The sequence below is a fragment of the Perca flavescens genome, chromosome 4, assembly GCF_004354835.1.
Source record: "Perca flavescens isolate YP-PL-M2 chromosome 4, PFLA_1.0, whole genome shotgun sequence".
Taxonomy (NCBI): domain Eukaryota; kingdom Metazoa; phylum Chordata; class Actinopteri; order Perciformes; family Percidae; genus Perca; species Perca flavescens.
The window spans coordinates 23,375,532-23,402,039 of NC_041334.1; the positions used below are offsets into that span (position 1 = coordinate 23,375,532).

At 39.0% G+C, this 26,508-nt stretch overlaps 1 protein-coding gene across 1 annotated transcript in view; it reads right to left on the reverse strand.

Annotated features, from left to right (window-relative positions):
• The window catches only part of cadpsb (Ca2+-dependent activator protein for secretion b), a 62,755-nt gene that overhangs the window by 12,752 nt on the left and 23,495 nt on the right, over nucleotides 1–26,508 (reverse strand). Inside the window, exons 4-17 of the mRNA XM_028576246.1 lie at nucleotides 23,260–23,340; nucleotides 22,714–22,947; nucleotides 21,132–21,253; nucleotides 16,789–16,900; nucleotides 15,931–16,070; nucleotides 15,483–15,549; nucleotides 15,080–15,188; nucleotides 14,770–14,982; nucleotides 8,673–8,809; nucleotides 8,372–8,559; nucleotides 7,477–7,578; nucleotides 7,309–7,372; nucleotides 7,077–7,200; nucleotides 1,181–1,287 (exon numbers count right to left, since the gene is read on the reverse strand). Coding sequence (XP_028432047.1) covers nucleotides 1,181–1,287; nucleotides 7,077–7,200; nucleotides 7,309–7,372; nucleotides 7,477–7,578; nucleotides 8,372–8,559; nucleotides 8,673–8,809; nucleotides 14,770–14,982; nucleotides 15,080–15,188; nucleotides 15,483–15,549; nucleotides 15,931–16,070; nucleotides 16,789–16,900; nucleotides 21,132–21,253; nucleotides 22,714–22,947; nucleotides 23,260–23,340 — 1,800 coding nt within the window. The remainder of the gene's footprint in view (nucleotides 1–1,180; nucleotides 1,288–7,076; nucleotides 7,201–7,308; nucleotides 7,373–7,476; nucleotides 7,579–8,371; nucleotides 8,560–8,672; nucleotides 8,810–14,769; nucleotides 14,983–15,079; nucleotides 15,189–15,482; nucleotides 15,550–15,930; nucleotides 16,071–16,788; nucleotides 16,901–21,131; nucleotides 21,254–22,713; nucleotides 22,948–23,259; nucleotides 23,341–26,508) is intronic.

Below are 26,508 nucleotides of genomic sequence, written 5' to 3' on the forward strand. Positions count from 1 at the left end.
ACTTATTTTCTCTATAACAAGCCCTTTTACTTTTGATACTTAAAGGTGCTGTAGGTAGGATTGTGAAGATCAAGGACTTAGCCAAAGAATTTGAACATGACAACTTCTCAGTCCCTCCCCCCTTTCTGCTGAAGCCCAAACAGTCTCCTAAGCCCCTCCCCCCACAAGGGAGAATGAATGCATGAGCAGCGACTGAAACGCAGTTAGACACTCCCCCAGGCCCTGATTGGAGGATCTGAACAGGGAGCTGTGGATGTTTGCAAATCGCAGGCTGTACATGTACATACTATACATACAGGCTGTAGGTGGTGCCAGAGGAGCCAGATTTTTTTTTTTTATTGCCTCCCGGATGTAGTTCTGCTCAAACATAGGGTCAGTTACAACAAATATGACAGAAAGTTAGTTTTATAAGTCTTACCTACTGCATCTTTAATTCTGTACTTCTACCAAAAAGGTTCTGTATTCGACATTCAGAACATTAATATAGCAGCAAACAAATATTTGCTATGTAAAGATATAGTGGAGTAATGGTGTCCTGAGCAGAGAATGAAGTCACACTCCCTCTGTGTGTGTAGTAATTCAAGCTTCTCTGTTCTGGTTCTTTGTTTTGATAGCCGGTTCGGCCATGCGTGCATGGGAGTGCCTCGTGTGCAGTATCAGACGGCAAGGGCCGTGGCAAAGTAAAATATTTGAGTACTTCTTCCACCACTTGCTATTTTGTCTTCTAATTGTGCCAAAAGGAACCCTTTACAATTTTAAGAGAATGCAGGGGTTGTACGTCCTTGCCTTCTGTTTACATTCTGTTTACTTTCCTGCCTCCTGTTTATACTTGACTATATAAAATATTAAGATTTTTCAACGCTTTCAATGGCTTATGTAATTGTAACGCTGAGGAATGAGCTGTAAACAGAGGAAAGAACTGCAAACATGATATCATTTCATGTATAATTTACAGTCTCTGCTTAAACACGGCGCTCTGATTCCATGTAGCCATGGTCTGTTGAACACCAATTAGAGCTCTCCTAAATTCATTTTTTTAGTTACCCATAGATGAAAGCAGCTTTATTTATAGAAGTCTGGTGATAAGACTAACTCCCTGCTGAGGGGCGGAGTGAGATAAGAGTGAGAGTATAGAGGGAAAGTGTTTTGAGGAGGAGAGGAGGAGAGGGTTCTCACTCACCTCCGCATGGTGTTCCTGGTTCTGCTGGAGGACCTCTATGACTAACTCCGCCAGGCGAATTGTTTCCTCCAGCTTTTTGGCAGGCGTGACTAAGCGGCCTACGTTCTCTGAGACAAAAGGATGAGGATGAGGGATGAGTGGTTAGTCAAGCAAAGAGAACTATTCCAGGGGGATTTTTATGACTATTCAAAAGATTTTTCCTGTCTATATTTTTGACCGCTTAATAAAAGTATAAACACAGTGTTTACACTGTGATGTTTATCTACCATACCTTCATAACAAGTAAAAATGTGTTCTCCTTTATTTGCATTTTGGGCTGAATGACATAAAGCAACATAACTAATGTGTTTGTAGGAATGTCAGATTTAAGTTGGAAGAGTATCAGGCACAAGAATAGTGGCGTTGAGATGGAGGTGCAATGTGGCATCAAAAACATGCATATTGTGAAGCGGTACCGAATAAGCCATCTGTATAAGGAGCTGTCGCATTGGCATGGTAAAAAAAAAAAAAAACACTCAATGAACACACACTGTAAAAATAATTCATTACTTCTGTTTAAAGTTTTCCATTAAATTAACTTTAAGATTTTTTAATTCCTATCCAAAAATTTGTCTACTCTAGCCTGGTCCTACCAGACTCGCGTACATTTCATTTGAAAATTGAGCGGAAGTACAGTACGTAGGAGGGCGGAGCCAGGCTAGGTCTACTCTACTGTATTAGTGACTAGAAATTTTAGTTTTACTCACTACTTATGTTGCTATAGAGGGGAATTTAAAAAGGTAACAATAATTTCATATATATCTGTGTGGATATTTAAAATACTAAACAAAATGACTTTCTTGAGCAGGTCATAGATTATTTCGCCTGGCATCACCAGATATATTTGCAAATGCGCAGTTGAATGTCAATCTTCATCAGGCGCAGACTAAAATGCCTCTAGACACAACTGAATAGACCTACAGCCATTTAAAGCAACGAAAGGACGTAGCTCTGAGCCACACATGCAAGTTAGGGCGGTGCTTGGTCTGTTATGAAGCAGGAGAAGAAATGGCTGCTTGGTCACAAACCTTCTCAAATAGTACAGTAGTATTAGTAATAATTTCTGAACAGTACACAAAAATGTGTTTCTGAAAACATTTGAGGCAAGAAATATGCAATGCAGTAACAGAATCTTGATTACAGTATTTGATCAGCACCGCCTGGTGTGACAGTTTGATCTGAGTTTTGTGAGCTTGGTGCGTTGCGATGGATGGAGAATGCTAGTTACATTTGGTAACTACATTCAAGCATGACGCTCCTCTGTAAGACATCGTCCTAAATCCGCCCCATGTGAGACAAATGGTTGTGATTGGTCCGCCTAGGGCCTGGGCAGCTGAAAATCTATCTGAATGGGATGGGAGCCAGACATATCATCCAGAGCAAATGTACCATGAGCTCGCAGATTTGTGTGTTTTCCAGGCTACCATCTTGACTCAAAACCATAGACTGTTATTTACAGCCTATGCTCAAAACACAGCAAAATGCATCATGGGTTTTGGTTTATGCTTTAAATGGGTTATTCCTTATAAATCTCATAAATGAATAAACTAGTAACCAATCATTTGAATGAATTACAGGTGTGTTTTATTGAATGTTTTTATAGTGTGATGGAGTTGGATTCGCCATCAACTTAAGTTTTGTGCACTAAACTGCTTTGTCCCGCTTTCACTTATGAATGTTGGTCTATAATTTGCAAAAGCTCCAAATGACTTGCTTGTACCTTTGCTGACAGAATGATCTGATAAGACAGTTAAACGTCATGAAATAGGATTATTCAAACAGTACGAATATGTGGAATGATATGCATGTTATTGAACATGGAACTGAATGGCTGCACAAATCAAAAGCACATATATAAAAACAGTAGTGGTTTTTACACTGCAGTTCTAAATGGGGGTCTTTTGTTGCTTTCACTAATATTATACTAAGTAGAATCATTTTCTCAAACATTCTTCAGGTATTTCTACTTAAGCCAAATGGAAACATGTATCTATTTTGGGGGTCCTGGTTGTGAAATAGATTAAAGAAACCCTAATCTGCCATTTTAGGTTACGCTTTCCATCGTCAAGTAAAGTTTGTCATTAGGGGAAATCTGAGATATCTAAAGGCTCCAGATAATACTTAAGGCATTGTATTTCGGGACATTAAATCAACACTAATGGAGGGATCACATGGATTGGTATTACAGTAACTATATATTCGGTGGTCATAATTCCCTGTGACTGTGGATCACTGGGAGCAGATCTGAAAAATGTTTGTATCATGGTTTGGTCTGGAAGAAAAGCATAGCGGGCCTTTGTGGCTTCATCAGCACGGTGAACACATTTTAATCAGAAGCTATAAAGTATGTAGCCAATTACAGTATATCTATTATGGCATTGTTTGAACACAGAACACCAATGTCCAATGTGTCTGACTACTGTGGAATATTGAAGGGACAATTCACCAAAATTACCATAAACATAAGGCAAACAAGCTAAAGAAATTATTTAAACATATCCAGCCGTGTAAATTGTTTCGGGTGGTGACAAAAGTCTTAGTGACAGATATCTAAAACTATTTGTTGGTTGGATGAAAATGGCTGGATATACTCCATGTTTTATTGAATTGAATGTGAATTGTTTTATATGGGTTTGTGTGGTAGGTTTTAGCTTTTGATTTCATACATTATTTTATGTTTTATATAATTAACACTTAGACCTGTGTTTTCTCTGTTATATCTGTTATCCAGGACCAATTTCCGTTTGGGGACGATAAAGTTAAGTTGCAGTTGAAGTGTGAGTTGCAATAAAACCAAAACTATCTGGATGACTATATATCACGAAAATAGGACACATTTCTTTGTTTGCTTTTTTTTGGAATATGGTTAGATTGACCCTTTAAGTATCTAATGTCTAATGTATGATCATATAAGGTAATATATGACACTAGAAAAATCTTTAGTGGAAATGTTTACTAATATGTGTTCAGTTGATGATGAGGGTTACATTAAAATGCTGCTTATGCCCTTCCTTTCCCTTTTGACTTTAACATGTAGGCAACTATGTGACTTATTTTTTTTGTAAAAGATTGTATTACTCTATAATTCTTTATGCAAAAATGTTGATAAAAATGTATTCTTTAGCCACATGTTCTGTGAATACAAGCTGCAAATAAATGCAAAATGCAAATGCAAAGAAAACCTCCAGAACAAACTAAACAGTATTTCACCATCTACAATGATATAGAGTAACACAATCTCCAAGTATTTAGTTTATACTGTAAAAATAGATGCTTAAACATGCAGAAACATTTGATAACTTGAATGAGTTTGTATATTACAAGGGTGTATAATATACTCTATGGAACATGTGCTACAGGTAAATTATGTGCATACATGCAGATGTTCTGTATCTATTCACATAATACATTTGTGTGGAGGGGTTAGGTCTCTGTGTGTGCATGTACATGTATGTGTGCACTGTGGCTAAACCACAAGCTAAACATGGGTTCACCTGGATCCTTTTGATCCTTTTGACCTTTCTCAACTTCAGCGAGAAAAAGGGAGAGAAAAGATAAAGAGGAGATGTTTAGAATTAGCACGGTTCTAGAGTTATTTTCACGTTTCAGGGGGGGGAAAGCTCAGAGTTGTTATTCATCACCATGTGACCCTTTCAAAGAATCTGCTGGGACGATTTCAGCTCCAGGGAGTGAGGTTTCTAGGCAACAGACAAACGTCACAACACATACAATAAAAACATAGAAACACTGAAATACAAGCCTGTGAAAAAATTGGAAATTAAAAAAGTGATAAGATGTTTGTTAACAAACAGACAAAGCTCAGACTATCATAAACAGGTAAGACACACAAACAGCTGCCAGGATCATAGACAGGACACACTGTGTGACTTGAGTTGAGAGACACAAATAGGAGCTGTTGAATCCATACACCCTACACCTTGACCTGTCCTCCCCATACAATAGCTCTGTCGACAGATGCTCCTTCACTATCTGTGGTGTCACGGTGAAAGAAAAGCCTACCTGTTTGGCACAGCACACCACTGACACATGATCAGACCAAATGACTGGAGGAGATAACAATGTAAGCAATGTAAAAATGCATTCAAGTCAAAGGAATGGGCATCCAACCAAAAGAAAGAAGCTTACAGACCAGACTGCTCATTCATGTCCATCACAAACAGATGGTACTAAAAAAGGACCCCGACTGATTCAGTGTGGTACTGCTCAGATCTCTCGACTGGTGCACTCCCCACTCACTCTCACAGACAAAAGGCACAGATAAAAACAAGCATGGCAGGAGCAACATCTCTAAAGGAAGAGAAGAGGCAGAAGGGGGATGAGGTGACAGAGAGCTTACAACAAGAAGAAGGAGAGAGACTGGGGAGAGGATGATGAAGGTACTCACGGATGGTTAAATCCATCACTTGAGACGCCAAGCAGAAGACAGGGTGCTCAAACATTTCCCTCTTTTTTCCTATAAAAAAGGATCGGGGCATGCAAGAGGCTGGGGTCAGAGGTGGGAAGGCTAGAGGTCAGAGGCTGATGGGAAGAGGGCTGTCCAGATGAAAACGACATTCTGTTGGCCAGGAGGCAAAGTCAAATGTTTGGTTTATTTCGAAACAGGCACCTCACAAGGACAGTGGGAAGTAGATTCACATTCATGGCAAGATAGTAAGGTTTGGATCCTTAGTATCTTTAGCACCCTGAAGGATTTCTTTTAAGGCATAAACAACATCGGAGTTTTCTATGTAAATATGCAAAATGCATGTAATTGCATTTGACAGGAAATAAGAAAAAACACAGCGAGAGAGAATAAGACATTATAAAATGTCTTGCCATTGATGTCATTTTTTGATATGTAATCCATGCCAATAAAGAAAGGCCATGTTGTTATGTCTCAAAGCACATGCAGGTGGCTGATGCTGGTTTGTAGGTGTTCAATCCCAGCATTCCTTTGGTTAAAAGCCACTTATCACATAGTCAAGAGGTAAAATATAGTGATAAATGTGGCAAAGCCCCCGACTGGGAGAGGAGAAAAAAGCAGAGCAGGGAGCAGGGAGGGAGAGGAAGATAGTGGTCTTCAGCAAGAACATAAGATAGAGGTGAAAGAAGAGCTGCTGGTATTTCAAAGCAGGGTAGTAAAGGGGGGTGGGCAGAGTCAGCTGGAAGAATCAGAGAGATAGGAGCTACAGTAAGGGGAGTGTGCATCGACTGGGAGCTGGGAGTCAGTGAGGACATTCAGTTAAGCTGAACTCACAGTCCAATCATCAAATGTCAGAGGCCGGGATACTACATAGCTTGAATGGTCAAGGCACAATTAGAGATCAGCACATCAACAGATTTCAGGGCTTTGGATTTGAATGCATTTTTACTCACACACCTCTACACAAAAGCCAACTTGATCTACAGAACAGCACAGAGCTAAAGCAGGCCTGAAACAAAGGAGAGAGTTATTGGACTGAGAGACAGAAAGTGACCAACAAACTGTCACAAATAATTTGGGATGCCACAAATCATTTGGGATATGGACACAAATATACCATATAAGTGACATCACCATGTGAAAATAAATAAATAACAATAAGTGACAATTGCATATTGGAGTAAGAAAAAGGACATCTGGGAATATACATTAAGTCCATTATTTAAATTGTGTCTTTTCCTATTTTTTGCACACACAACCACAGGCTGAGAATTTCAGTCTGAAGCCATATATGGTTAAATGACTGCATTACATACACTCATATATTAATGACCAGTATGATTTTTTAGTGGATGTTTTTTTTTTATCATATCATCAACACATCCACTCCACTCCGGCAGTCATCATGCAATGTTGTTGTGTGTTTTTGGTTACCTTCGATTGTAGCATATTCTTTAATCCGCTCGTAGTTGAGCTGAGCGGCCTGCTCCAAACATTTGCGGATCACTCCTTTAACTTCTTCTTGTGGAACTGGGGTCACAATGTCCTTCATAAGGACCTACAGGCCACAGTGAAGAGGAGTTATGTAACCTGTTTTTTATTACATCACAGTTGCTGTTTCATGGGGTATAAAATGCATTTAAAATATATATATATATATACAAACCCTCTCCAGCAAAGATAAAGTGGCCTTCAGTGCTCCCTCTGGACGACCGAAGGGGAAACAATATCTAAAAGGGAAGATGTAGACAGAAAATGTAATAAAAGTGATAAAATACAGATAGGCATAATGTTTTGTGACTTTTGTGGTTACTGTTGGCGAGTCGGCAGTCACCTGAAATTTACAATCTGGTTTTCCAATATCACACGCAACCGCTCCTTGATGTCTTCAAAGCGCTCCTTCTCGTCCACTTTCACTGTGCTCAGCCCATCTGGCCTATAAAGAATCACAACCACATAATTTAACCCAGCTGAAACCCTGCAGAGGTTCATGTTATGCAACCTCTCATCTGAGTCCGACAGGAGCAAAAGCAAAAAAACACCGGCAGAAAGCTTAGAGCTTCCAAGGAACTGACAAATTGTGCGAGATTTGTTTCTTGAGTTCCCTTTGTTACACATACAAAAACAATGACAATGTCTCACCTTTTTTGCCCTTGGCAGAGTGGTATTTTGGAATCCTTTCTCTTTCTAAACGTGAATATGCGTGCTTGTTTAGAGGCAGTGCGAGGATCTGGGCTTTGGGAGCTCTTTGGGGACATTAGGGCCTCATAGCCCAGCGGCCCCCAGTAATTGCTGCCCTCTCTGACTTTAACGGACGCATGGGAGGATGAATAATAATGACAGTAAGAGACTATGCCAACAAAGGACAGAGAGAAAAGAAAACAAAGAAAAATGGTAGAAAACAAGGAAATGTGTAGAGATATACAATTGATTAACAAAATAACATGTGACACAAAAAGTTGCAAAAATTTAACATAAAAATAAACAAACATAAATATGACAAAATTACATTGATGGAAGACAGAAAATGCCTAGGATGCCTCTGATAAGGCTGACTTCTCTATTCTTTTCTTGTCCAGTGTTTATGGCGATTTAGTGTGCATGCCTACTCTGTATCAGTTTGCCGAAAGGAATATAATTCATATTGTCATCTTAATGTTCTTTCAAATCCTATTCAACAATGTCACTTACAAAGGAAAAACATTTTCAAAGAAGGGATTAGGGCACACCTGTTCCCATGGACATGGGAGGCACAAAAAGCGAAGCTGTAGTGAAGAAGAGTGGGGTCAATAATAACCCCACTTTCTGCTCTTTCCAGTAGATCACGCAGGTAACACAGATGTCTGTGACAACCTCGAACTCCGTTCCTGGCACAGTACTCATCCAAGACAAACACCTGGCCTGGGCTAAACCATCCCTGCACAATGCAAACACAGATGGGGATTGCATTACTGCGTATCAACTAACAAAACCAGCTCACTGCCATAAATGCATTATGTGGTGGCGTTGTAACGGGCACAAGTCACTCACCAAGCAGCAAAAGGTGTCATTGAGCCTGTGATCCAACGTGAGTCGCTGCACCATCTCAAAAAGCGAGGCGTGGTCAAAGCTACAGGGGTTAGCGGAGATAAACTCATCCATTCCGTGTTTCTGAGCTCTGTCAGCGTCTATCCGGCCAACGGCACAGGGAAAAGAATACGGTTCAGAGGAGAAGACATCAGTGGAAAAGGCAAACAGCAAGTCTTCGTCACAACACAGAAACAACAGGGATTTTTTTGCTACTTCTAAGGGCAAATTATAAACACTTACAGCTTACATTGTCAACTTGCATTGTGTCAGACAGCGTAAAGAGATTTAATGTATTGGTCGACAAGATTCTATTGATCTGAAGCTTAGCTCAGAGGCACGAGTACTTCTATTGTATGTGCATGCAAGAATTTTTGTATTTCACATTCCTTGATGTTTTGCAGGGCAAATAAATGTTTAAAGATCCAAAAAGTGCTACTTAAAATAGATGCATTCTTCTGAATGTATTCAATAGATTCTGCCATTCGCGATTGTTGAATGTCACTCAGGTCCTGACAAATATTGGGACGTGTGCTAATAAAAAAGACAGAAATATGGCAAAAGAAAAATTCATCTGAACACACTGTAGAAATACAGTATAAAGTGCTAATTCAAGAAAAACTGTAAAAAAAAAAAAGTAATCAAGATTTGTAGATTTTTCTACAGTTATGGATCATCGGAAGTCATACTCTGAGATTTTTATTGTTTGTTTCGCTTTATAACTTTTGCCATCAAGAGGACTTTTAAAAAACTAAACCTGCTCTGTGAAATTCAATCAAGAAAGAACATTAGTAATATCAAAGTGTGTAAAGAAATGTAATGAAACCATGATGAAACTCAGTAAATATGGGTGATTAAAACAAAGTGGAATAATATTTTTTTGACTTCTCTAAACCATAAAAGATAACATCTACTAACTAAACTGACCATACTTTCTTGTATTCTATAAATAACACATCTGTCAGAGACAAAATGATGGGGATGAGGATGATTTAAAATAGATAAGAAATGCAGTCATGTCATCGGTGTGAGTGACAGGTGTCATGTCCATGAGACACTGACATGAGTGATGATGATTTGGGAGTGTGGGTGGAAAGTAGAGGCCTGATCTTGGCTGGGCAGGGCCAGGGCAACGTATAGAGCAGAATTTAAATCTGTCAATCTCCCAAGTCAGTGAGAGGTAACTGGAAAGGGTGTAATACAGGTGTTAAACATTCAGTGAAATTTGCTTTAAAAAAATGAACCTACAGAGGGTTACGCTTCAGGAAATTAGCTTGTTATTAAACTCTAATCTGAGAAGGAAAACCTGTGAGACAAAAATGAGGACGATGGAAATAAGAGATAGTTTGAGGAAAAGTGACAAGACAGGTAGAGTAAGTCATAATGTAAAAGAGTAGGACAGTTAACACGTGAGGGCTAGAAACACTGAGAAAAGACAATAAATGGCAATAGAGGTGAACCCAGTGCTGGATGACGAGACAGTGTCAGGCTGAAAGAGGATTTTGTGAGTAAGACAACCTTTTAATGGGACAATAAGACAGTGGTGCTGGATGAAAGTGATGACCACAAGAGGAAGATTCACTCAGGACCAAGCTACAAAAAATAGTGATGTTGTGGATCAGTGTTAAGATAGAGAAGTACATCCAAAGAGTGAACAGAAGGTGCCTGGGGTTGGGCTATGACAGACAGTGAGTGGGCTATATCTCCTTTGCTTGGATTAAATGAGGAAATGGAGTTTAAGTTCTGATTGCACTCAATAGTACAGTAACATCATCATAACTTACAATAATAATGACTTCAACCATAAATAAAATTCCCAAATTCCCAAAGTGAATAGGCGAGTACTTTTGCATACAAATCTAAATTAGCACATGCTGGAGAACAGTGTGACTTTTCAATGAGCTTTTAAATGTCATGCACATCTGCAGACCCATTTTCAAATTTTCTTTTTTTTGGCATTCCGTTTTTTTTTCCTCTACGCATTTGCAAGTTGACAATACTTGAATATGTGGCAGTGTATTCATGATCTCTACAGAGCACACTAACAGGCATACCACTACCGGAGAACTCTAATAGGGTAGCAATACAATTTGGTGCAAGTACATGGATAAATAGCATGAAGCCAACAGAGGCAAAACTGTATCATTCTCTGGGAGATGGGGGAAATGGATAAAAACTCCAGTAATTGTACAAAAGTATGGACACATGACACAGGTGTTCTCCTATTCAGGCAAACAAGGGGCAGTCAAAATAAATCAAAATGAGATCTCTCCTTTCTGGAGGTGTCACACCGGTCTAGCTTCTATCTACAGTACAGGCCCATCTACTGAGGTGGAGGGGGGGAGGTTTCCGGAGTATTTTATCGTAAGAAGGGGCGGCATTAGCTACTCCTTTTCTTTGGCATTCAGAATACTCCGCATACATATTTGCCAACTCTCATTAAGAAAAGTTTAAAGAAAAAGAACTAAAAGCATTTGAGCCCTCTGAAGTAAAGCATAATAAACACTTAAGACGTGTCAAAAGAGATTTCACCCATGCATGAAATATATTTATAAAAAATAATTGCATCACAGACTGCCATCATCATTCACACTTTGTCTACACTTCTATCTTTAAATCAGTCTATATAAACATCTGTTATTTAATCTAATTGCAATAAAAAAAAAAAAAATCAGCAGCTTGTTTTCAGCTCTGGAAATCAGTATGATTAATAATACATTTACACATTAACTCTTTCTCATGATATAATGATTTTGTACTTGCTTTTCTAATATGTCATATTTTTATCATCATATTGCTTTACTCTGAGGGATCCAGTCACCAATATGAATAAAGAGAGAAGGCAATTATGCAGTAACAACTATAATATCAACTTTAACCATAACTGAGTGAAATAATAAGCTTTTCGAATAAAATACATGCATCCTATACTGGCACAAATGGATGCTTATGCTTTGATCCTCAAGTTGAGGTTGTAATAAACAAAACAGTTATCAGCTAATTTCTAAGACATGAGGCGAGACGTGAAAAAGGAGAAGAGGGGAAAGAAGAGAGAAAGAACGTTGCATTTGTCAGATAATCGGCGGGGATTATCTGAGCTGTGCCGGCTACAGGGAAGCACTTACCCTTGAGTCCAGCTAGAAGACAGCAGGGTAAGAAGGGACAAACCAGAATAACATAAAGACTAGCAACAAGGCTGGAGGAGAGCAATCACGAGAGACCCTGACCTATCAGCTGCATTACTTAAGAAGGGTACAGGCAAAGCATGAAGAAGAAAACACAACTCAAAAACAACAACCTATACCAACATGAGTTTGTGGGCGGTGGTGTGTGAGTACATGTGAGGATATGTGAACTTTGACAACGGATGTTTAGAGGCATATTAGAGAGAGAAAGAAGGAGACAGAGAGAGACAGAGAGACAGAGGGAGGAAGAGAAAATTTACGATCCTCATCACTCTGCTGCAGTTTATTTATTTTGGATTCTGGACAAGTACTTAAGGAGTCAAGAGCTACACGTTAAGTACTGTCACTCTGTATTACTGCAGATCAAACAGAAGGCTTACTTTTAAAAGGGACATTGACAAACCCATATACCTACCAAGATCAGTCAGTTTTATGTGCAAAAAATCTTTTTTTATAAGGAAAAAAGACTATGAAGGTCCTGCAAAGGTTGAAATAAATCAAGTGGTGACACTATTGGTCAAAGCGTTTGTAACAGTGAGATAACATGTCACAATTTTAGCAGTAAATTAAAACATGCTTTAGAGGAGCACTCCACTGATTTTAAGCAAATATCTTCTCGTCATGTTAAGTACTACCCGTAAAAACAGTACAATGTCTTTTACAGCTCTGGGGGAGCATTGATAAGCCTTGAGCCTCATTCAGGCTGGATACATTTCTCTCAGAGGTGGGGTAATTTTAACATTACCTGCACTGGTCAGTGATTTTAATCCCATTCAGACCCTATATGTGGGTGATATTTCACCCACGCAACCCCGGTAAGAATTACTGCTGCAATCACCTACGGCTTCTCTGCTAACTCGCTGGTCCTGCTGTAATCTAAATCCCATCTGGAGCCTTGTATTTTAAAATGGACTGTAGTAGTTTACTAGTTTCTTTTCTTTCTTTTTCTTTTTCTTTTTAATTAGGTCAGTGTGAAGTTTGTCTGTTGTGTGAAAATGGAGTGAAAATTAAGTCAAAAATGTTTATGTTTTTGATAATCTGATATAAATATGCGAACATCAACATATAGGTCTATTTGGGAACCAATATACTGTATGATAATAAGACCCTGTAGAAACTCATCAAATGATCGGTTTTAATGCCAGCTTCAGGTAGGTACTGGATATATTTCTCACACATCCTTTATTACATTATGGAAGTGCAACACTAAATCGCTGGAGTACTCCTTTAAGCCATCTACGATATCCTTACAAATTGTTTTGTACAGTCTTTTATACAGAAAGTCCAACACAATAAGCCTATCCACATTTATACGAATGCCTACATATGTGATGTGCACTAAACCAATGTCTAGTATGAAACTGGTTGATTGGGGAAGAAAAAACTATTTAAAATGTTTGCAGAACCCTCAGAACCTTCATATGACTCTTGTTTACACTGCAGCAGAGTCAGGAGGGCTGTGTATGTTATGGTCCCAGTGCCATTCAAGACCACCAGGGGGTGAAACATGTACGCGTGGTGTACCACAATGTTTCAGGGAGGGGGAAGGAGGTCTGTGCCACTGTGAGGAGGCTTTGAATGGCAACAGTTGGCATCAGAGGAGTCAACTAACCACAAGAACGATCACATACTGGACAAAGAAACCAATGGAGAAACAACATAGAATTTATGTGATAGGATTCTGAGTAACTTCCAATTCATGTATTTATAGTTTTACTCCAATGATATGATTAACAGAGTGTGAAATAAACTTGGGGCTTTTAAAAATTCTTATATTGTTATCTCTAATATTATTATTGTTAATATTATTGTTATTATTAATGCTTATATCACTAGGTGTCCACTTTTTTAGTATTAGTAAAAATGCCAATTATTTTTTCGACAATTAATCTCAGAAATATAAAAATCTTGTTCATTAAAGTTGGAAAATAAATCATTCTTAAACTATGGAGTCAAAAGATGCACACAAAAAGCCTTGATTTTTTTTCTGAATAGCAGGATCTATTATTGTGGATTGTTAAAAAAGTATGTGACATTAAGTTCAGAAAGGTCTACGTTAGTGTTGTTATGGCAAAGATACGCTAATTTCTCTAAAATTAGAAAATGACTGACAGCAAAGGTCAAAACCAATTTGAGTATATATACAGAACGTGTGAAGAGAAATGTTGCTGGCAGAATTTGTGGTGATGCTTACAAAATTATGTATTTTTTCCTTCTTTATTGACGGAGGACAAGAAACGGTTACAACAGAAGTTGGTACAGATGCCACACTACTGTAGACAGTCTTACCTTTCACTTTGCTACCTGACCTGTGGGCAGCTTAAAGGTGCAAGTACAGTGACAGATTGGTTAAAATTTAAGACATGTTGTCTGGCTTGGCCGTCATTCAATGACAAGGGAACCATCTGGGAAACCACAGTTGCCTTTACGGCTGCCCTCTAGAGATACGACTGGATTAAAACAGCCCTACGGTTCGAACAAGAGCGTCACTCCCTGGAACTGTCAGTCTGGATTCAACCCCAGCAGGCTTGAGTGTTCAAAACGGATGTGTGGTGACCTATTTAGTTGACATACAAAGTTTGCATGCCATATAAGTCTTTTTCTGGTTGGTTGTTCCTTGTGAACAGACTTATGGAATAGCATGAAATTGCACCTTTAAACACTGTGGGAGTGGTGACAATGAGTGGAAGTCTATCAATGCTGGAGGGATCTGTGAGGCATGTGTGTGTGTGCTTGTGTGTTAGTTCTACCAGCACGTTTTGTGACTGCAGTGTGGAGTGCATGGCGTGAGACAGTTATGGGTTAGAGCTTTCACTGCATTGTGGATGAAAATTGCTTTCTGCCTATGTGACCGTGTTGTGTTTTGGGCTACTTACAGAACTGAGAAATGGGAGCATCCATTTGGGCTGAGGCACCCCCTTTGGAGTTGAGTTTCTGGACCTGAGTGGGTGGGACAGGCTTGTGGGACTGGCCAGTGGCACGATACATGGCCTGGACCCACAGGATGCGGTCCTGCTCATCATCGCTTGCAAAGATTACAGTGTCGCCTTCTTTCACTGCATTGAAGAAAGCCCTGCCACCATCCAAGCCTGAAACAACGGGATGTTAAAGAATAAGTAATTAGTGTTTTACAGTGTATGTGTACGTGACGGTATTGTTACACCATGTACAGGTGTGCCGTCTCACCTGGCTGGGGGTCACTGTAGTCCACAGTATACCCGTCCAGCTGGAGAAGCTCTTGCGGCTCTGACTTTTTCTCTCTGTAGCTGCACATGGCAAACGTATACTGACTCACCTACAACACAAAGGATGAGCGATCAATTCAACTAGCCACAGAAGAGCTAAATTATTGAATGCTGTACTGTCCTTGAGTAATTAAATTTAATGTCAGTCAATTATTGTAATGACAAAATGAATGTCCTCTTTTCTTGCATATCACCGTCATATAAACAAAACCAATACAGGCAGTGCTTGCAAATATTAATTTTATGCACTCAATATTGTGACTCAGTAGTAAGAAATCTTAAAAAAAAAACTCAAAACATCAACAGAAATGACCTCAACGCTGTACATTTTTACTATAGCCCACCTGCACAAGGACAAAGAAACGCTTCTTCCAGCGCTTCCAAACATTCTTCCCGAAAGCCCACAGATACCTGTCAAAACATTGTCCACACACAAGGAGACAAAACCCAGTACACGTCATAACGAAAACAAACACTGATTGGTGTCCAGAAACAGTTATTATTACATTATTACATTATATTACATTATCTTTGACATAAGAAATGGTTTCATAGAGGAAAAATAATGAAGTGTTGTCTTCAATATGTTGGCAACTTCTAATAAAAAAGAAATCTAAACTACACACTGACATCCACCAGGGGGAGTAGTGCACTTCACAGTATTTTTCCATGGTACGTGACTAGAAATGAGGCCAAGGAGCTGAGAGGGATGGAGTTCTCTGAGAAAAACATGGAAAATGAAAGGCACATAGGAATGTCACTACATGGCTTACTTGGGAGCGCATCTCTTACCCGCAGTGTTTCATGTTCTGTGGTTTGTCCATACGTATGGCCAGTTTGATCCTCAGATCTTGGTCGGGGCACGCCTTGGTCACAGTCATTTTATGGAGCTCTGACTGCTTGGGACTGTTTGGAGTTGGGTGGAGGACAACCTGCACTCAAAACAAAAAAAAGCCACAGCAGAAAGTAAGACTCTATAATTATCAGCGTTTACATCCAGGAGGTGAATCTTTGATCTCATCCTGTGCAACATTCAGCAGCACCAATCAGTGTGTTTGCAAGGGCTGGTGATTATGTGTGATTGTGTTTCATATTTTTTGAAAGAATAAAGTGAGTCAGGTTAGAGAAATAGAACAGTGCTTTGCTCTGCCTCCCCGAAGAGGAGGCCTACTATCTCTTTGCCGAGTTAAAGAGCTTTGAGGAAGCCTGCCTTCCTGCCAACTCTGCTGCAGCGGGATATCAAAGAGCCTTGTCACAGCCAAGGTCACCGCCAGTACAGGGACGTCTGACGTCCAATAATTTAAACACAAGCGTAATGTATAATTACTAAAATGAGTGTGTTGTTCCCTATTCCAGTACTTGCAAAAATGCCAGATGTCCAGAACTGCGCTTTTGTTTGTGCAAAAACATGGTCGGGATTTGACAACCTCCTGTTTAACTTGCAAAACAATCAAAAGGTTATGTCTGAATCACATTCAAGTGTCGGTACACTGGAGACTCCATTGAAATCAGAATGTCACAGTCGTTTTTTTGTATTTGTTAGTTTGGTGTTCATTTATGCAACAAGCGAATACTGATTACAGGATTCGTTGATGTGTCGAAATCAGAGCATTTCTGTGATGGTAAAAATAAAACAAATAGAAGTGTTACCCTGCCCAGTTCTTTGTCCTCCAGTGCCAGCACCCCTGTGCTCTCTGTAAACAGTTTCACCTTGACAGCAGGGAGAGGGTGTGTGGTGGTGAAGTCCCCTTGGGTCCCCCAGCTGAAAGACACAACAAAAGACACTCCAGAGGTTAGGTTCCATGACAGCGTGGTAGCTTAGTGATCCCACACAATGACTTCATCTTGAGCAATCATTGAATCACTTTTACTTGTCAATAAAAGTGCGGAAAAAAGACACCTCTTTCTCAACATTTTCCAACTTAAATAACATTGAATAAAATCAGTAAACAACAACTTATAAACAAATTATACAGCAATCAAAGAGACAAAATCAGCTTTGAGATCCTTTGCGTCTTCACTTCAACACAGCCTTGAACTAGCAGTTGACAGTTTTAGAACCACAGGGAGTGCAGTATACAGAGGAGAAACATAAAGCTATAGTGCATAGTTTCTGTCTGAGGAATTCCAAGTAATGACAGATGATTAGATTGTTACACACACACACACACACACACACACACACACACACACACACACACACACACCACAGTATCTGTGTTCTTTTTATCAAAGAAAAAAGAAGATGGGGGGCCAAAGTAATTTATAAAAGAAGAAGTAATGCAAAGTCACACAGATCTACAGTATGTCAAAGTCAGGATAAAACCACAGAAAATAACATACATACACTTTATTCCTCCATCTTTTTGTCACTTGTTCAAAATGCATTTCTGCTATTTATATACCAGACATCACAAAGCACTTGGCAAGATTTTTATATAACAAAACACCCATCTTATCATCCAACATTCTTTCGTGGGTCTGAAACCGAGAGCAGCAGAGAGATGCCACCGACTGGCTAAAATTAACTTCTGCTGTCAAGTGTATTGTATTTATTTAAAACCTTATCACAGGTGTGTCTCAAAAGCAGGACAATTTATTTGTAGAGTGTCTTTTAAACACAGAGGTAAGTGAGAAAGTTAAATATATTAAAGACCTCATATTATGCTTATTTTCAGGTTCATAATTGTATTTAGAGGTTGTACCAGAATAGATTTACATGGTTTAATTTTCTTTAAAACATCATATTTTTTTTTGTTGTACTGCACATTGCTGCAGCTCTTCTTTTCACTCTTCGTGTGTTGAGCTCTCTGTTTTAGCTACCGAGTGAGGCATCACACTTCTGTTCCATCTTAGTTGGGAGTTGCACATGTGCAGTATCTAGGTAAGGACTACTAGCCAGTCAGAAGCAGAGTAGGGCAGGCCCTGACAAGCAAGCTAGTGTGATCCAAAACAAACCTGCTTCAGTCAGTAACAGTGGCTTTGGCTCAGCCACACATGTTCGAACCTGAGTCTGATCCCGAAACACAGGCAGAACAACCCGAACCAGCTTCGCAACCTAGACTGCAGCAAGACGTTTCAGAGTGGTAAGTAATTTAAATGTTAACAAATTAATCTTTCATACGTAACGCTTTAATTCTGCACTGTCTCCTGGACATGGCGATACAACTCTCCGGGCCTCCACTCTAACTAGCTTAATATGAGGGCATGTCACACAAGCAGCTAGGCGAGCATTAGGCCTACAATGTGTGTTTTAAAGTGACACAAAATGACGCGCGTTTGCATCGGAAGTAAGGGATGAACTACAATAGAGCTGTTTCGAGCAGTTTGTGTTTTCTGTGGGAGATGGTAACTCTGTTTGGGGTGGATTCTGGGCTTTTTCACTTTGTAAACCTATTACATGCACAACAAAAGATATATAACACAATAAGGGAAAAAAGCCAAAAAGCATAAGATGAGCACTTTAATAACATACAAAAGCAGATTAAAGACTAAAACAAAAATAATAAAAGTTATAGTTTAGTTTCCCATACCACCTTACATGGAACACGGTCAAGCTCACGTTCACACTGAGAGGCAGTTAGGAGTCTCCAGTCCAGCTGACCTCTATGTCTTTATACTTGGGAAAGAAACATTGGGAGACCCGAACTCCACACAGAAAAGAAGAATTTCAACATCTGACCCCAACAGTGTAATTAAATTAACTAAAATATGTTCACATATTTTCAAGTCTGCTTTAACTTACATGCCCATGTCAAAGCAATTTTAATGTAATGCCCCCTATCTATTCCATTGAAATTCCATTTAAAAGAAGGGATCACTTTGTGGCAAGTATGGACAGAAAGAAATGATTAAAGCAACCAACACTGCTTTCAATGTACGTTTAGGCACGTGAATATTGTCTTAAGGAAAAAATCCTTTACGAGCAAACCACCAATAATCCTAACCCTATCTCATCACCAGCCTCGCCTCCACGAGAAGCCCAAATGGATTAAACAACAGTTTAAAAGTGAAAATGCAGTTTATTGTAATAATTTTGCACAACATATACTGCATGGGTTTTGGTTTCTTCTCTCTGCGATCTGGGGCTGCCAACATACAGGAACATAATATAAATGCCTGAATTCTCTCTCTGTATCAGGGTTATATAGCATATGGTGTCAATTTCCAACCTTGGAAAGCTGGTTTCTCTGTAACCATTTCTAACATTCCTAATGAATTGCAACTAATTGTACACAAAGACACTACAGCCCCAGCGTGTGCAGAGCAGAGAAGCTGCTGACTGGTGGTGAGGTAGTAGTGGTGAGCTGTGTGGATTTCAGATGGAAGCATTGTGCTGGCATGAAGGTGACCTTGCGGATCAATCTAAGGTATATTAATAGATGTGACAGTGCTGTGCTCGTACATCTCATAAAATATGCATAACTCTGTGTTCTCAAGTGGGTCAAGTGAAAAATTCATTAATTGCAGAATTACAAGACAATAACAGAAAAGTATCATTATGGCAACATTAAGAATATCAACCTCTTACTTAATTTATCAAAGTAAAGTGTACGATCACAACAGTAAGTTGAATGCCAGCCTGAGCACACAATTACTAAACAAAGCAATAACTGTATGCAAAACCTTCAGTAGTACATTAATATATGTACTTCATGTGTGTTTCTGTGTGTACAGTACATACATACCCATGCACACACTCTCTCTCTCTCACACACACACTACCATCGCCTTGTTCTCCTCTAATCACCTCTCTCATTCATGTCCCTCCATCTCTCTTATACTCTTTTCATAAAATGGCTCTTGAATTAGGGAGATCAGAGGAAGACTTGTGGGCCTTAAAATAGCTCATATTTGCATGAATGTTTCATGGACCTTTTCTCTTGTATCTTGCGCTGTGCAATACTGGTTAATTATATAGCAAAAGAAAGGTATGTGTATATATATATATATATGGCAGAATATATATTTGCCTTCACCAGGACACCATAATTGTTATGAATGTTGTTTAGAATAATAATAACTGAGGAAGTGTTTAGGATAGGTCAAACCAAACTTTCATTAAGCCTACATTTCAGTGAGCACAGGTTCAAGTAAAGGTGTGATTACAAGAACTCTGGATCAAATAATTGATACATTTTAAGGAAAAAAGGAGTAAATTGAAGTTTTGCTCAACTGCATAGTCCCATTTCTTTTTAAATGCAGTGTCTCAAAATGCAAAGTGCCTTCGAGAGTGAATGACGCGTCAGAGAACACAAGCCAGAGCACTGGAACAACAAAGAACCCACTGAGATGCATTTTGGCAACATACTGTAGGTTTGCTCTATTTTCTTGCAAGTGGATTTCACTCAGGGCATCTAAAGCAATTCACAGGAGGCACCAAAGATCAATAAAAGAAAGGGGCAGATCAATAATAGAATGGGGCAGAATCTCAACAGTTCAAGTTTAAAATGAACAATGTTTAGTTATTTTCAAATAAATCATTAAGATAATTGAAATTACATTTTCTTTTTGGATGTACTAAATTAAAAATAGTTTGTAAGTTACTGCTAGTAGTAGAATCACTGGATGTGGATAAGTATAGTATGTGTGACATGTAAAAATTATATAGGAAATATGTTCTGATACAATCAAGGTCAGACTTTGCCTGCACATAAAGGAATTAAAGATCCTATTTGTTAAAATCAACAGCACTGATGAACAACATAATTTGATTCAAAACTGTTAAACCATGGCTGCCAAACACAAACATAAATGGATATTATCACCATCATACATAGACATGGATACATTTGGGTGATTGTTTTTGTTTTGTTTATGTTTTTCCTAGTGACTCTAAATTTAATAACAACACTCAAAACAGTTGTTGGCTTATCTACATGAAACTGCAGTGATTAATCAATCAATAGTAGACAGCTGATGCACTTGATTTTGATACGTTTTATGAAAACAAATGTGCATGAATGTGTGCACATGCATGCTTGGGCCCTTACGTGGGCTTGGATGCTTCTGCTTGGTCGGTCTGGAGTTTCTCGCCTCCTTCCACCTCCATGGTGCAGTAGACAATCCTGTTTGGAGCCAGAGACTTCAGACCCTGCACTTCCATGATCACCACCTAGGAAGCACAGACACCTCAGTGAAGGTTGTAGACGAGAGTGATTCATCTCTTGAAACAGGTCATAGAGCAAAAAGAAGTGAAGGTGGCAAACCCTTCAAGTTTTATAGATATTTTTGAAATACTATCCCACTATTTACACTGTAGAAATATAGCCAGGGCCCTCATATTACTAAAATGTAGATTTAGCAGATTTTCTACTGTAACAGCCCATAAAGATTACAGCCATCCTTCCTGTAAAGTACAACTCTCTATCACGGAAACTGCCTATGGGCATAATCCTATATGTTGTATTTAATGACTCAGTAAATACAATATAGGACTAACAGTGCCAGGGGTAACTATTATATTGTAGCTGGAATTTCCTAGTGGGACAACCAAGGCAGAAGTGCTCAGGATAATGCATCCACTTTGAATTATAGCATCTAGCAGATCTACCAATGTCTTCGTGGTGCCAATATACTGTATTTTGTTTGACTGTCACTGTTTATATATTGTTTATCAGTCCAGCACGCTAGGTTGGCCTCTGTACTTAAAAACATTCATTTTTGTAACATACATCTATGTAAATGGAAGTCTATCTAAAAAGAATGAGTTAAAGTCAAAATAATCCATAATAATTTATAGCTCATTGAAAATAAACTGCTGCATTTATAACATGATAGAAATAGCCTTTCAAGGATTAACTCTCTAAAAGTATTGTAAACAAATAAACATTCAACATCATGATAATACTAATATTTCCATTAGTCACAGGGATCAAAGGTGCTAAAGGAATGTATTACAGCTGATTTTAACTAGATTATCTAAAGATTTCCCAGTTAGTTGCTGAGGGATTTCAAACAGCTAATTGCTGCTATTTTGCAAGTCATTTCAGCATTCAAATTCCATAAAGGTGTGCCCACTTCCGTGTGAAGGAACAGACAAAAACAGTGTCACATTCTTTGCACATTATGTACTTACTTATTACTTACTCACTGAAATAGCACTGCATCATAAGGAATGAGGTGTGATTGCTCCCTGATCTGTGGTGATAGCTCATCTCAGACAAGCTGATAACAAGATGAGTCATATACCCCATTGAGGAGCAGGTAAAAGGGTTTGTGTGTGTGTGTGTGTGTGTGTGTGTGTGTGTGTGTGTGTGTGTGTGTGTGTGTGTGTGTGTGTGTGTGTGCATGTGTGTGTGTGTGTGTCAGTCTGTTCTTCACATAGCGTCTGTTAAGCCCACTAACCAGGCCTGTTTCTATGCTCAAGCAGACAAGTAGTCGACGACAGCTCTGATTTATGAGATCTGGTTTAGGCAGATGTAGTTTTTCATTGAGTTTAGATATTCTAATGAAATACTGTTCGCTCCATTTGGCTATGGTTGGAAATCCTGAGATATATGTCAAAATTATCAAATCTTTGTGAGTAATCACATACATTTCATTATATCCAGCCTCATTCCTAATGCACTGTACCTCCAAAGTAAAGGACAGAACCACATCAGACTTGGACAGCGTGTTCTCGTCCTCCTGGCCCATGTCGATGATGGAGGTATTGTGTCCCCGTTTCATCTTCTGGAGTTTGAACTCCCCTCCCTTGGACACGGGCATGCTTTCCAGATTGGCCATCAGCTGATTTACGGAGGACTTGAGCTCCTCAATGAACATGGCCTCCATCTCTTTAGACACAAATTTGGGGAATTTGCCACCCTATTGACAAAACAGAGAAGGCTCAGCAAACAGTCACAGTCTTGATGACAATTAACAATGAGGTAAATGTTGGAGTTTCCAAAATGCTGAAAACATAAAAGCAAGATTAGTGTAGGTGTCTGTTTTTCAGATAGGGGATATGAAAGAAATATGATAAAATTTGTAAATGTACATTCTTTGAAATTGTATGATCTTTTCACCTGTGGGTGGAAGCTCCCACTGTGATCTCTACACAAGTTACACCATCGTAGTGACATTAACTACTGTATATAACAAAGCATATTCAAGAGTCCCCTGCAGAGTCTGACTCACCCTGGCAATCTGGTCCGCCATCTGAAGACGACCGTCAAGTTCTCTTCTGATCTGTGCAGCCTGCTCATCCAGGTTGTCCAACTATTAATAAAAACAGAGAAGCAGGTCAATGAGGTCAGAGAAATGCTTTGCTATGGCCATGGGTCAGGGTCAAAGGTCACCTACAACTCCCAGCATCATTTATCTAACCATGACAGATGACAAATCCAAAAAACCCTTAAATACTGTACGACCCTGACTGCTAGTATCACTATAGAGCAATGTTTTCACAGGCATGCGACACCGTACACATCCTGCAACTGTGAGATAAAGCAGGATTTAAATAACAGATATATGTAAGTTGAAACAAATGTGACCATGCCATCCAAAGGTGCTCATTCAGATTGATAATGATGATGAAGGGTTTACAGCTGGGCATAAAAAGGCTAATTAGAGCTCCAATTTGCAATCCTAGCAGCATGGAGTGCCAGCACACATGAATAGATAAAAAAGGAACTCATCAATCCGTCATAGGAGCCATGCTGCCAACACCATAGAGACTGTAAATGGACAATTGTTTGTTGAGAGGTCTTTTTGAAAGTGTCGAGATTTTGGAATTCTTCCTTTTCTTGTTGATTTCAATCAGCAGAATGAAAATTATTAAACTCTCTGAAACAGTCGAGCTGAGAGAGGGCAGTTAAAAATACAGACAATGAAATGCATTCACAGTGATGAGGAAAAACTTTAACTTCAATGAGCCATCCCAAACTGTTTTGGCACATTGAGACAAAACCAATGGTCATGTAATTTCTTTAAAAGGTTTGAAAACTGCCTGCATTGGTCAATATCAGCTCCGGGCAAAGATGCCTGACATCTGTTAGCCTAGTTTTTGCCCTGGAGTATGAAAGGCAGAGGCATTCATGGCTTTCTCACATCAATAATGAATGAGAGATTTATATTAGCTGACACAAGGAAATAGAAGAGAGGGCTGCTGTCTCTCTCCTGCTCTTTGCTTCTGTATGCTTCACTTCTTAAGTTATTTTCTCAAGCCAAGACAGCTCATTCTTGTCAAATATGATGTTGAGACTCACCAGTCACGACCATTTCCTTTATGAGGATGGGAGCCTAAATGAAACAATGTATCTACAGCACAGTTGTACCCGGGGAGTCAAAAACCTTTCCACACGGAAGTGTTTTCAGTGAAAAATAAAATCTACCTCATCTCACCCAGGTGAGATGCAATTGCAAAATCCTTGAATTTCACACACAGGGGAACATATGATAGTATAGTTTTCAGGGAGGGCATATTTCAGTTTTCCTTTTTGTAGTGGGCGTGTGTGAATATTTGAAATAAAAATGTGTCAGCCTGTCAAAGGAGCATATTGAATGGAAACTGGACATATATTTAACAATTTTATTTTCGAAAGCCATCCACTTTACATAATTTATGATTTTTTTTTCTGATTAGATTTGATCACTTTCTAGTGTTGAGAATGCAGACCAATGAGAGTTTCATGGAAGCAAGCAAAATACAATTTTGGCTAATTATTGCAACAAGTAAAAACATTTTTATGTTAATTTTTCCATACAAAGCAGCAGCAAAAGGTTGGCTGTAATATTGTAGGTTTTGTTTTCATAATCATTTATATTTCCCTTGTGAAATTCCGTATCCAATAAAAGTAAACCTTGTATTTTAGCATAACTGATCAGCTGACTGTGGTAAGCAACAGTGGTGGATTGCAACTAAGTACATTTACTCAAGTACTTAAGTTACTTGTACTTTACTTGAGTCTTTTCTTTTCATGTCACTTTCTACTTCTACTCCACAACATTTCAGAGGGAAATATTATACTTCTTACTTCATTACATTCATCTGACAGCTTTAGTTACTAGTTACTTCACAAATGAAGATTTTTGCACACAAAACACATGTAGTTTTCTAAATATTATGTTTTATTATAAATGAAACTACCCAACTATATATAGACCTACAAGTACAGCTGAAATGATTAGGCCTAGCCGTTTAAACACTTGATTGATTGACAGAACTGTTGTGAATGTTTCTACAATGTGAGGATTTTCTGCAATGATTACTTTTACCTTTAATACTTTAATTACATTTTCCTGATGATACTTACATACTTTTACTTAACTAACAGGACAGTAAAGTAAAGGATCTGAATACTTAGGGGGAGTCACACAGATAGAGTGGTACTCTTATAGGAATTACTGTATAGGCATCTTGGTCATGCAAGCAGTAGAAAACATGTTCTGTTAAAACCTTTACTTTCTTAAATCTAGATATTTTGCTGATATGAATTTTTCTTGCATTACTTATTTCTTTAATTGATTCAGTTCACTAATGTGCACTTTTTTTAACTTTTATCTACCCAGGTAAGTCGATTGAGAACAATTTCTCTTTTGCAATTGACAGTTCAACCCAGTCTCACAGCAGTTACACATTCACATCTCAGCTGCTGGCCACTGAGCAGTTGGGATTAAGGGGAGCGGTGGCACTGCTCTTTAACTTTCCCAACCTAGATTTTATCCTGCTGGGCTGGGGATTGAACTGCCCAAGCTCATGTCTCTAACCTCTAGGCCACCACTCCCTGCATTACTAAATGATGTCAGCCAGATGGCATCTTAAATGGAGGAGTGTGTTACCAGTGCTGGCCACTAAACAGCCACCCTGCTACATAACCCAGAGTTCCTGTTTAGTAGAGCACATAATCAGACTCTGCCACCAGCTGCAGCAGAATGTCTGCACTGGCAGCAGAGTAGTACTCAGTTCTGTCACACAGTGACACTTAAAACAGTAGTGAGCATCCTGTGGTAACAAGTCGCACACACAGTTTATTTTATTTTTTCATTGTCGGGTAGCAGAAAACCAGATTCCTCACCTACAACCATAACTGTGACTGATACTGATTGCATTCCTGCCTGAGCTGTGCCTGAACATCTCCTTTCTCCCTGTTGCTGGCGGTCCTGTGCTGCCTGTCAAAACATTCAAGAGCTCTGGGCACTATTGGACTGCGGTGCTAGTGACATCTGACTCCTGCATTCCCAGAAGAACTGTCACTGCCATGCCTGGAAATCCAACAGCTTGGTTTGTCAGTGTCTGACACTGCATTTTTACTATCTCATCTGTGTGACTCCCCCTCCCAAAAAACACAATAGACCTACATCTCTATGTCCAGGCAAATTCTCAACACTGCAAAACTGAATAACGCAGCAGCAGATACAGTAATATGTGTCATTGTAACTATGTAC